Source organism: Saccostrea echinata, unplaced genomic scaffold (assembly GCF_033153115.1).
Source record: "Saccostrea echinata isolate AGI-Se365-2 ecotype Australia unplaced genomic scaffold, CSIRO_AGI_Sech_v1 ptg000006l, whole genome shotgun sequence".
Classification (NCBI taxonomy): Eukaryota; Metazoa; Mollusca; class Bivalvia; order Ostreida; family Ostreidae; genus Saccostrea; species Saccostrea echinata.
The window spans coordinates 1,806,749-1,819,763 of record NW_026889755.1 but is presented as its reverse complement, the minus strand read 5'-3'; the positions used below and the strand labels follow the sequence as shown (position 1 = coordinate 1,819,763).

The window sequence follows — 13,015 nt, the reverse complement described above, 5'->3', positions numbered from 1 at the left end:
TTCACGCATGAATAATGTTAACAAATGAATTTGAAAGGTTTTTGTTAAGATGCTCTCATCAATTTCACTCCATCCGATACATCGAAAATAAATTCAACACATTCTCTTCTCCTTTTTTTCGCGATAAAAATTAAGAAAAATAAATGAAAAATAGCCCGCTGTTTCAAATATAACTTTGAATTTCTCGGGATCAACATTCCGAGTGCGGACAGAAATGAGAAAGGAACATCAGTAGAACAGGGACCTACACTTATAGTGATTTTAGTCATATGAAGGGTGTCTGGTATAAGTTTTAACGAAAAATGACGTTAGACCTGCATACAGAATACGTGTACAAAGTCCTAGCACTGGCTGCATACATGCCTAGCGATTGTCTGGTTCAGTGCTTGAGAGGTACCATGATACTCTCGTTTTGAAAATAATATCAAGTAAGTCTTTGATATGCTTTATATAATGCATGTAGTTTATAGCTTTAGCCACCAAAGTGTTTCCTCTACATGCAGCATTGAGATAAACGGAGTTAAAAAAAGTTTTCGTTTTAACCCAAAAACAACAATGATCGATTTCACTTCTGTATCTAGAATATACAATGGGCGGGGCTTACTGGCGGCAAGATTAGAGCGGGGTCCGCTTCACGCATGAGTGCGTAAAGCGAACCCGGAAAGCGAACGCCGGTTTCGCTCTAGCGGACCCAGAGCTGACCTCGAGCGAACCCGAAGCGCACCCAGAGCGGTCCCAAAATTTCTGAAAGCGAATCACGTAGACAACACTTCAGCTTCCAGTTGCAGCGTTGAGAAACAGAAACCTGCACGGGTCAATTACGTGGAACCCCCTAAACAACCCCAAGTTCCCAGCGAACATGTGACAACAATGAACAGCAGCTGTACATGTATAGAGATTAGTGGAGAATTCAAAGGAAAATCCTGTGCCAGGATAGTTCCTGCAACCGTAACATATCATGGAAAATCTGTCTCTCTATATGTTATGCTAGACGATCAACGTAACAAGACTTTAGCAAGGAATGAGTTATTCGACTCATTGGGCATCAAATCACAGATGATCCAGTATCTGATGACATGTTCTGGACAGGTGATGACATCAGGCAGAACAGCATCAGGATTATCCATTGGGTCAGCGGACAGTCAGACAAGGCTTCAACTTCCGTGTGTTCTGGAGTGTGATGAAATACCAAACAAATATTTAGAGATTCCCACCCCAGAAGTGGCAGTTCATTATTCACATGCGAGATACTGTGAGATCTTTTTCACCAGTGGACACTTCAAAGAAAATCATGTTACTGATAGGAAGAGACCTTCCTCAAGCTCATCATGTGATAGAACAACGAATAGGACAGGATGAAGAACCCTTCGCTCAAAGTTCACCATAAGGCTGGGCGATTATTGGTGATACATGTTTATCAGGAAAACAAATCCAGAGGTCGCAACAGTGTACAAAACCTTCATAATTGAGAATGGCCGCAGAATTATTCTTGAACCATGTGACCAGTTTATCTCGGTGAAAGACCAGTTTTCAAGAATTGATCTCAACAAAGAACACTGTAACATTGATCGAGGTGAGGGTTTGTTCCAACATACAAGTAATGACAATAAGATTGGAACATCTGTGGAAGATAGATAAGAATGTTCATAAATATTATGAAGGAAAAGTCACTCATAGGTCCAGATGGAAAGTGGGTAGCTCCTCTACCATTTGGTAAACCACGACAAACTCTACCGAACAATTATGAACTTACTTTACGACGTGCGAAAGCTCTACGTGTTAGTCTAAAAATAATCAAGTGTGACAGGAAATTCTTGGTTGAATGGACCAGTGGATGCTCATCTGGGTGATCGGGATGACTTGGCCAGAATCTTTCCACTAGTTGAACCTTATGTGGACAAGGAAATCCGACGTATTTGTCTAAAGACAGAGTGTAAACCATTGCTTGACACTATGAGGTTTGAGCGATTTTTCGGACTGGGATCGTTTTGTGGAGAGCATAGCATTGTTGAAACGCTTCACAGTGTACAGGAATGAAGACAAATCACTGATACTGCCATAATCATTGAGCTACTACCAAAAAGCTGAGCGCTTCTTGATCAAGGCAGTGCAACAGGAAGTCTATGATGAAGAAATTGACTGCTTCCGCTCAAGTCAACCAATACCAAAGAACAGCTATGTACTTACCTTAAACCTATTCATCGATGACGAAGGAATCGTCCGAGTAAGTGGACGTTTGACGCACCTGCAAACTGATGCTATCTGCAAAAAATCCATCCTACTGTCAGGAAAGCAAAACATAGCAAACTTGTTGATTCGTAAGTGCCATCAACTAGTTATGCATCAAGGTCAGCATTTTACAGAAGGGGAAGTTAGATCAATGGGATACTGGATAACAGGCTGTAAGCGTCTTGTTTCTTCAATTATTCACAAGTACGTAACTTGCAGAAGGCAGCGAAGGCAATGTAACACCCAGAAAATGTCTAACCCACCAGAAGATAGCATTGAACCAGGACAGCCACCTTTCACATCAGTCGGTGTAGATATTTTCGGGCCATGGGAAGTGATGAATTCGAACCAAAGGAGGTTCAGCAAATAGCAAGAAATGGGCAGCATTGTTTACTTGTCTGGTGACGCTTGCCGTACACATTGAGATCCTGGGGGAGATGTCTTCCTCGTGCTTTATCAATGCCTTCAGAAGACTCACCGCCATACGAGAATGTGTGAAAAAATATCGTTCAGACAGGGGAACCAACTTTGTTGGTGCTGTTGATCCACTTCATATCAATGCTACCAACATAGAGGATCCACAAATTAAAGACTTACTGTACTCAGAAGGAACTGTCTGGATCTTTACCCCCCCCCCCCATGCATCACTCATGTGTGGCGTATGGGAGCGATTGATTGGGGTGAATACGCCATATCCTAAACAACATGTTAAAGAAACATAGCACTCAAGGACTCACGCCCACTGACTGTCATTCCTACAAATACAGACTCACCTTTCATTCTCACACCAAATATCTTACTAACTCAAAAGACAGACACTCTGAATGAAGAAGTTTGCAACAAGGATGCTGAGGGTACAGTGGAAAAGAGTTCAACACCTTTCCGAGATGTTTTGGGATAGATGGAAGAAGGAATATCTGTACACTGTAACAATATTACAGTGTTTGAACATTATAGCTAAATATAGTACCAATTTTTATGTACATCAGCGGCCTCAGTTAAAAGTCTGATTTTGTACAGCACCTAAGCGACACAGATTAAACTTTTGCCGAAATTTGTAAACCATGACATGCGATGCTGAGTTGAATAAACACTCCAATCTCCTTATGAAGACTTACTATGATATTGATACACACACGTTACAGATTCGGAGGAAGTGGCATCAAGATCAAAGGAAGATTAATGTGGGTGACGTCGTACTGCTTGAGGACATAGAAACCATCGAAACACGTGGCCACTGGGGCTTGTGATAAAAGTGTTTCCCGGTAAGGATAACCTAGTTCGTACGGTGGAAGTTCGCATTAGCAAGGATGGAAAGACTCTCTCATACATCAGACCCGTGACGGACTTGGTAGTTTTGATAGAAGAGTGAACTCATGATTGTGAAAACTTTGTGATATCAAGACAGTTATCAGACGGGGAGTGTTATAACTTCATTTTAATTATCTCGCTATTTGGCTATTTTTTTTATTGAATAGTTTGAGGTACGAACTTATCATTTATTGTACGAGTTATTTGTGTCTGAGATTGCCGCCATACTCGAACGTTGGATTTCTTGTCCATTTAGAACCCCTGCTATCTACAGTGTAAGTTGTTAATAGATTTTATTTTATGTCAAATGATTATATTCGCTTATTATATCGTTAACTTGTGTGTAAATTGCTGTTGATGCTAATCTTTACATATTCGTAAACTTTGTAAATATTTAAATTCAATCTTATTAAAATCAGATCCTTTGATCCGCTCACATAGATCGCTACACAAGAAACCCCATTCAGGGTCATCTCCTGGTGACCTCTCAATTATCCAATCAAACGTTTGCTTAAGAGAATTTAGAAGTATCTCGGAATTCAGTTACAGAAGTGAAAGACCCGAAAATCACGACCTGGTTTCCGTAGCCTGTCCAAAGAATGACCACGGTCTTTTCTGTACAGAAATATATTTAGTATTTGCTTTTGCCTTGTTTTTTCCTGTTTGTTTTGTACGAAACCGCTACTTTCACTTCTACATTCATTTTTCCGAATGTCGCTTAAGGGGTACCGACCCTATGATAAGAAAGATAACTTTCCAAGTAAGAAATACGAATACTACTCATAGTTTTCTCTATCAGAAATTCATTTTAGGGACCTTGGAGTAGTCAATTCGATCAAACTTAATTTACGATGGAAACATTACCTTCTATTTCCTTTGCCCATACTTTTCAAATTGTTTTATTATATTTAACAAAAAATGCTTTAAATTCAGTGATAAAAACCTTATAAATTGAATAAGTTCTATCTTTTTAAGGACCATTTTAAAAATGGATTAATTTTTCAAATACCAAATGTAGAATATTTATTAGTATTATATTTTTTTCCAATGAAAAAAAAATATTTATAAGAAAGATAACTCTTGCTAACAGATGTATTCTTTTCTTACAACTACATACAAAATTGTGATATTCTGACTTAGGAATCATCACTTTATTATTTTTTTCTAATATGAATTTAATAGGTATAATACTAAATAATATTTTCATGTATACCTCATGTTTTTAATTTTATGTTGTGATACTAAATCTTTACTCTTACTATCCTCTGTGTTAAAAGTTCTTCATATCATGATCCGACATAAAAATCATTTTTTAACAAAATAAGCAGCGCTTCATACCTCATACTGTTTTCCATTTAAAGCTGATGCTATAGCTCCTGATGAAAATCAATATTGGGAAGTTTTAATTGTGAAATTTTGAGCAGAGGGTCAGTCCTTAAGTACGATCTCTCTGATTGGTCAAAACTTTAATGAATATTTTTATTTGAAAGGTTACCAGGAGATGACCCTAAACGGGGTTTCTTCAGATCCTTGTGTAGCGATCTATGTGAGCGGATCAAAGAATCTGATTTTAATCAGATTGTCTTTAAATTCCATTTACTCGGAGTATGGTGCTCCATAATGAACATCAGTTTTTGATTCATGCATTGTCATCTATAAATTTGATGATAATGTTTTTCGAAGCAATACGCTTTACTATCACACAGTATTTTATCATTGCGTAAATTTTTATCTGCTTGCTTTAGTCATAACTGATAAGTACACCTGTTTGTATATTTTTTCTATGGATAGCCATAGCTGTCATTTAATTTTCATAATTTGTTTGTTACAGCTTTTTACCAATTTCATATGGTTAACTTTCTGCTGAATAAGGCCAATTATCGTGGCAGAACACCCATCATGTTCTTACAAACCTAAAAACATAATTTAATTAAACAGATCCCTATTTTGGTATATATGACCACATTTTTTAAAATTTTACCTGACGAACTTGATTAAGGTATAAATCAATTTAAAGATAAGAGTTGCATAGAGCAACGCGTTTTATGATTTTATCGTAGGCCAGGAAAAGAACTGATGAAGACGACGCATTGGAACAAACATGCAAGTTAAATGCAAACAGATGGGTTCGAAGAAAATCTGCTTACAGTATTGTTTTTGAGAATTTATTTTCTAGCTTTCTTCATTTATTCTTCCGTTAAAATTTTTGGAAGTAATTATCTGACCTTTTTACATTCATTAGTCCAACCTTATATTTATTGATGAAGATACATTTAACTGGGTAAATATTATTTTTACAAATAAAGCAGAATTAAAGTGTTGATATATTAAGGTACATGCTTATACCTTCTACAGTGAAGAACTTGGTATTGCATCTTTTGACATATTTTCATTAACATAGATTAATTTTTTTAACTTACCATAACCAGGAAGGTCCTTAAACAGTATATTTATACTGTAAATACTGTAAATATCGCCCAGGTCCACTTTCCACCACACTGTCTTTTCTGGGCTACTTCCTCCTATCACAGAGGTTCTCGTACAGGTGCCTTCAACTCTATCCACTGCGTTACTTGAGATGTAAAAAGTATTACATGTGGGAACTGCACATAGCCATGTTGAAGCCTGGCTCGTTGATTTATATCTCGAAATATCGACTTTTGAAAAAAAAAATTCTTTTATAATATGCTAGGGCAAAAGAATTACTTTGTGCTAAAAAAGAAAGAGAGACATTGGTTTGTTTGGAGTAGGGGATCTATTTATCAGGTCCAACATTAGTTCAATATTCTGGACAAGTATGAAACGCAGGAATAAAGACCTATTTCAATCGTAGCAAAAAATTTCAGAATTTCCGTATGTTTTTTGACTCTGCCAATTTTTAAAGAAAATGTAGTTATTGCATACGCTTTCTGCTATACTGAATCATTAACTAGCGATAAAATATAGGAGGGGTGCGATTATAGTATGGTACATATTGAATTCAATGAAATTCCTAATTCATGGTATTTTTATGCCCCGTAATCGAGGATTCGGGGGCATATAGTTTTTGCCCTGTCCGTCCGTCTGTCTGTCTGTTTGTCCGCAAAAACTTTAACCTTGCCCATAACTTTGATTGGTTGGAGCTATGACTTTCATATTTCACATGTGTATTCCTTGTGACAAGTTCTTTCTTTGGGTACCATAAAATTTGACCTTTTGAAATTGACATTGGAGTTTGACCCACTTTTGCTAATTTTTTTCAGAATTTAACCTTGGCCATAACTTTTGAATAGTGGTGCTAGGGCTTTCAATCTTCACATGTGTGTACCTTGTGACAAGACCTTCCTTCGGATACCAACAACTTTGACCCTTTGACCTTCACCTTGGAGTTTGACCTACTTTTGAAAAAACCTTTAATCTTGGCCATAACTTTTGAACAGATGGTTCTAGGACTTTCATATTTCACATGTGTATTTCTTGTGAGAAGGTTTTTCCTTGGGCACCATTAATTTTGACCATTTGAACTTGACTTTGATGTTTGACTCACTTTTGAAAAACTTTAACCTTTTCCATATCTATTCAATGGTTGGTGCTAGGGTTTTCATATTTCACAGGTATATTCCTCGAAACAAGACCTTACTTTGGGTACCTACATATTTGATTTGCATTTGAGAAAGTTTAACCTTTGTTATGAGTTGCCATACGGGGGCATCAGTGTTTCACAAACACATCTTGTTTAAATATCTCAAATTTAATAATCAATTCATTTGTTCGGGTAATTTAAAATCAATTTAAGTTTAGCAATTCAAAAAGGAAAGTTGCCTGCGTGGCGCAGTGGTCAGAGTGTTTGTTCTAGAGTCGCGGAGTAAGGATTTGATCCTTAAGTCATGGGTTCGAATTCCACTTCGGGTCCTTCGAATGAGATCGTATGAACCGAGGTCCCGTGTCGCAGTAGGTGCTGACCAGAAAAAGATGCCTCACTGCCCAAAAACCAGAAGTGCCGAGTACATTTCTAAATTGGCAGCTCTTCACCAGCAAGTGTTGGCATCTCAATATGAGTGAAAAATTCTCGAAGGGACAATAAACAAACATGAAATCGATAAGGAGAAGAAAATTCATAATTATTTTCTATGAAATGAATTTTACGATATACTTTTTATTTGATACAGGGTTTTTGCATTACTGATATGAACACAGACACGCAGCCTGTATTACGCAGAATGTATTGGTATTTTAACGATAACTGCGGTACTATACTTTTACAGGGCAAATCAATAACGTTTGGCGAAGTTTAAATGACTTATATTAAACAATTGCTTTTACATTGTATTTTACTAAACTATATCAATTTGCCCTGCAAAAGAGCAGCACCGCAAATACCGTGAAAGGGTCTATTGCATATTTCCGGAACACCTCTGTACCTTTAAGTAGAATTACTTCGAATCTCTATCGGTCATTTCATTTCGCGGGTATGTTAAGGAAGCATATAAGTCAATTCTCTGGAAATTTAGACTTTTTAAAGAAAATTAAGTTTGATAATTTACCAAAACCGCTGATAAATGTAAACCATTATTATCTATTGCATAAAGATAAAAGAGTGTCTAACGCAAAGACGTGCACCACCACCACGGCATCACGTGACTTCTATTAATAGCGAAATTTTCCTTAGTAAAAAAGCTAACAGAACAACAATACCCCGAAGTGTAATAATTTCTTTGAGTAAATAATATAGTTGGAAAACATCTATTTTGCCTAAAAAGTGCTGCTAGAATCCCACTGTCCCGTCAGTAAAATAATAATTCCACACATTCGCACGAAACCTTAACCGATGTTTTGAATTTTATACATATAAACCGAGATTTTTCGTAAAACCATGCTTAACTCGGGATTCTAGCAGCACTTTCCAAGTATTTTAGGAGGCAAACTTTCCATCTGTACAAATCTTATGTTTTGAAATATACAGCTTATTGTTGTTCTGCTGCATTATTTTTGTTACAAATGACAGAGGAAAGGCCGACCGGGATACGTATATAGCTGACTGTCTTCGAAGAGAATACAATCGATGAAAATAAATTAGCATACCTGTTTTAGTAACTGAACTCCATATGAATTTCACAAAATATTCAGGATATTTGCTTTTAAACTCCATTTTACGTATCTTTGTACATGCCGTCTTAGCCAAATTCTCTTTACACGACATGATCAATTCCCAAGTTACTTGAAGTACACATATGACGTCATCGATGGTAGATTTTAATCAAAATGACAGATACAGCATAACAAAATAAAAACATTTTATTTTTGTTAATGTTTACACGTTTCTATTCATTTTCTAGAGTTAAATTACATCTCTAAATACGAATATTACGAAAACTTGTATTCTAAAATTGACGTCATCTCGCCTACTATGACGTCATAATGTAGCACTGACTAAGTCAAGGTAGAATATTTTGTATGCTTCCTTATTACCCCTGCGTTGCAATTTTCTTTTATCAAATTAATAATTTTGTTAAACTAATAATAACAGTATTTAATTCCTATCGCTGACTTTATAACCTTTGGATAAAATAATGAGAAATGTGAATTCAACAATAAGAGAAGAAAACATTCAATTACAAGATATGCATTCACATGAATTGATGAATTGTTGACACTGTTTTCAAACATGTAATAAAAGAAAAATACATGACAAAATCTGTATCGCACAGACCAAAGGTCCTCGGGCTGATATTGGAGTCTCGGGTTGATATGGTGTGTGACACCCCATTTTGCCATGTACGAGGGTTGTTCGGAAAGTTCGTGGACTATACCAATCTTCGTTATACCATCTTCAAGAAATTCAAAATGAGCATATTATCATATGTAAAAATATTTATTTTAAGTGTGAAGTTTCATTCCAAGTAATTTAATAGAATTCACAGTAAAAACGTTTCTCCATCACTTGAAATCTATTTTGCTAATAATTGCTCCAGGTAGCATCATTTTGTCTGTCAGTGTTATATTTTTTTTTCACAAGATCAGCATCTGTGAAGCGTCAAACTCCTAGCATGACGTTATTAACTTTTCAATGTTTTTGATAAGATTTTTCTCACAGACCACTATCGTCTTTTCAAAGTAGTCTATCATTCAAATACCGTTTGTACCACGTACACACACATGCATTGCTCGCTTTTGACATATTTCCTACTTCCTTCGGCATTTTCAGAGTTTTTTCTGGAGTTTTCCAAAGTACAACACAAAATTGTATGGTTAACTGCTGCTCCTTGACGTTCTACGACGTCTTCTTTTTTGCCTTTTTCAATGAGGACTACCTATCCTCTGAAACTGATTTCTTTTCAACGCAGCAAAATATCAAGTCATAATTTGGAAACACAATCGATGAAACAAATCTTAATTTGAAGGTGTGGAATTTTTCCGTTTTTGTGTCATTTGACAGAAGATATGACCTCAGACAGAGGTCTAAATCAGTTTGAAATAAAACACAATATTTTAAAAAAATTAATACACATGATTTGAGTTTTACTGTTGAAACATTTCTTCCAAATTTGGATATAATATGACTTTTAGTAAAAAAGTTATAGTACGGTAGTCCACAAATTTCCGAACAACCCTCGTATTATTCTCAATTTTTACATTTTCAACAGTGAGATAAATTATTATTATTACAAAAGCAACTTCATTCGCAGAGCCGTATCAAGTCTAGTTGACAGGCGTCAATACGAAACGCGAAAAGTCGAGTTTGATCTGATGATGTGCCCCAGTCAAATAGACGTGATACAGCTTTTCGGATCAAATTACTGTTAAAATAATAAATCTATTATATACACCTCCACTTAAAGCTTCTTACAATAATTGGAAACCTCTCAGGTGAATTATAAACTTTTTATTCTAAACAAAACATTTTTTAAAGGAAATATTTCATACGCTGAGAAAAAAATTGAAATGAACAAATATTCACGTTATTCTTTTCTCTGACGTATCAAAAAATTCCTACCAAAAGAAATTTCAAAATACATGTATAACAGAAGTGCGGCAAAATATTAGAACTTTCCTTTGAATTCCTTCACGAAAAGTATTGTGGAAAAAAAATATCCCCAGCTTATTGTAAGATAGCGAGAAGGAGTAAACTATCTTAATAGAGATGGAATCAGCCAAAGTTTCTCAAAAAAAATGTGAAAATCAATGTTAACGAATTTCAATCTCTCAATCGCTTACATGTACTTATGCCGTTTCAACTGCTCAACCCTGATGGTAAAGTAAACCACACAGCTTTACGAAAAAGTCAGAGCCATCAGGAAAATCAAATATTATAAACAGGCAACTCAATGTTTTGAATTTTAGTACTCGTGATACTAGTATAACTTTTTGTTGTTGATATTTTCAACGCCTTTCCCAATAAATTACTTTTCTTTATTTTCTTCGAACATTTTTGTTAAATTCGTGTATACTTAAAACACAATTAGTCCTTTCACGGTAACTGCGGTACTACTGTTTTGCAGGGCAAATTAATATTGTTTGGCGACGTTCTTGTTGACAGAAAATTAAATGACATATATTAAACAATTAGTTTTACGTCATATTTTACCAAAAATATCATTTTGCCCTGCACAAGAGTAGCATCACAGTCATCGTGAAACAGTCAATGGCCGTATGAATGTGTTATTTTCACAAGTCTGCATATTTAACACCGTACTCCAATTCAGTCATTCTTATTAATCATAAAAAACGCGACGTATTCAATAACAGAATGCAGTACATACCATATCCATTTGAAAGAGAAATTCCTACTAAAAACAGTACATTCTTTAAAATATGTCTTTCAAGAGACATTGTGTTCATTGATTATATGCACATAATTAATAACAGTCTGACAAGGAAGGTAAAACTAGTTTATCTGGGTATGGTGCGACATTTCAGTCTTAAAGAACCGCGATGCAATACAAAAAAGAAAACAAAGCATGGGAAACCAAAAAAAAAAAAATAATAAAATAAAATAAAAATAAAAATAAATAAATAAAAAAACAAACAAACAAACAAAAACAAAAAACAACACAAATACCCCACCTCCAAAAATCCCTTTTCCTGAGATTAATCCTAATTATTAATTATTTTATACGATTGTTCATCAATACTCTTTCTCTATTGATTTCATTTTATCAGAATTAAACTGAATATTCATTTGTTTTAATTTTTTCTAGTTGTGTTACAAATACATTCCTACATACTATTGCAACTACTGTTTAACATTTAATGTTCTGATTGAGAAAACTACAGTATCTGTTGATAAAATAGCAACCAGCTACTGCTTTTGCATATAGACTGATATTTTCATCTCCAAACATTTACTTCCTGATCTGTATATCAGCTCTATTTTCCGTTTCTCCTTTAATCTACGTGCATTGTACTTGCGGGTACTTCGGATGAGATTGTACTTTAGATGCACTGTTGTGATCTATATGCTGTTTGATTCCTATAAGATAAACTAGAAGTTCACGATTTTTTAAAGATACATTGTACTTGAAATTAACAAGTATGTGTGTCATAGGGGATTTTATTTTTCAAAATATATAGGTCCAAATTCAGAAGATAGCAGGTTTCAATTTTAAGTGTATGATCGTGTTAGTGTTATTTATGGCATGTCAAACGTTGCAATATTCGATCTTTTCCATTTGTATTGTATACCTTTCCATTTGTATTGTATAATTTTTATTTGTATTGTATAATTTTTCATTTGTATTGTATAATTTTCCATTTGTATCGTATAATTTTTATTTGTATTCTATAATTTTCCATTTGAATTCTATAATTTTCCAATTGGACTGTATAACGTTTATTTGTATTCTATATTTTCCATTTGTATTGTAAAAAAATTATTTGCATTGTATAATTTTTCATTTGTATTCTATATTTTCCATTTGCATTGTATAATTTCTTATTTGTATTGTATGATTTCTTATTTGTATGCGATAATTTTTCATTTGTATTGTATCCGAGGATTGTTTATTTATTTCGTTACGAAGGATGTCATTGGTCACTAACCTGTACAAAGGTTTCAGGTGCCCAACACAAACTTAGTCTAGTACCCTTCCAACAATTCCGATCGCGCACTCTCTACAAACACAATCTCGGCTCCTCTATTTGCGTGCATGCTAAGGGACGACCAAACCCGAAAACCCAGTTTCTTGGGGGGGGGGGGGGGGGTACCACTACTCAAGGTTAATTTATTTATTTTCTCAGTCAACATTTCTATTAGGACAGATTATTTATTTGCCATCTGCCAGCGCTCCCTTTTAGAATCCAATGACCGTCTAACATGCACGCAAATACATAGGAGCCGCAGGCACTTGTTTCCTATACGGGGCACCCCCTACTTATTATTTTTACCACAGTGGTAGAAATAAGTAGGGGTGCCCCGTCTACGAAACAAGTGCCTGTGATATGAGCCCAATTTGTTTGAGCACCCGGAACATCTTCAACCCAATACAGGCTGAAACTT

General features: G+C 35.2%; 1 protein-coding gene across 1 annotated transcript in view; it reads right to left on the bottom strand.

Annotated features, from left to right (window-relative positions):
* LOC133180143 (multiple epidermal growth factor-like domains protein 6) overlaps window positions 1–9,286 on the bottom strand; it is a 32,145-nt gene extending 22,859 nt beyond the window's left edge. Inside the window, exons 1-2 of the mRNA XM_061314716.1 lie at window positions 9,205–9,286; window positions 5,961–6,197 (exon numbers count right to left, since the gene is read on the bottom strand). Coding sequence (XP_061170700.1) covers window positions 5,961–6,197; window positions 9,205–9,286 — 319 coding nt within the window. The remainder of the gene's footprint in view (window positions 1–5,960; window positions 6,198–9,204) is intronic.
* Window positions 9,287–13,015: the final 3,729 nt, after the last annotated feature.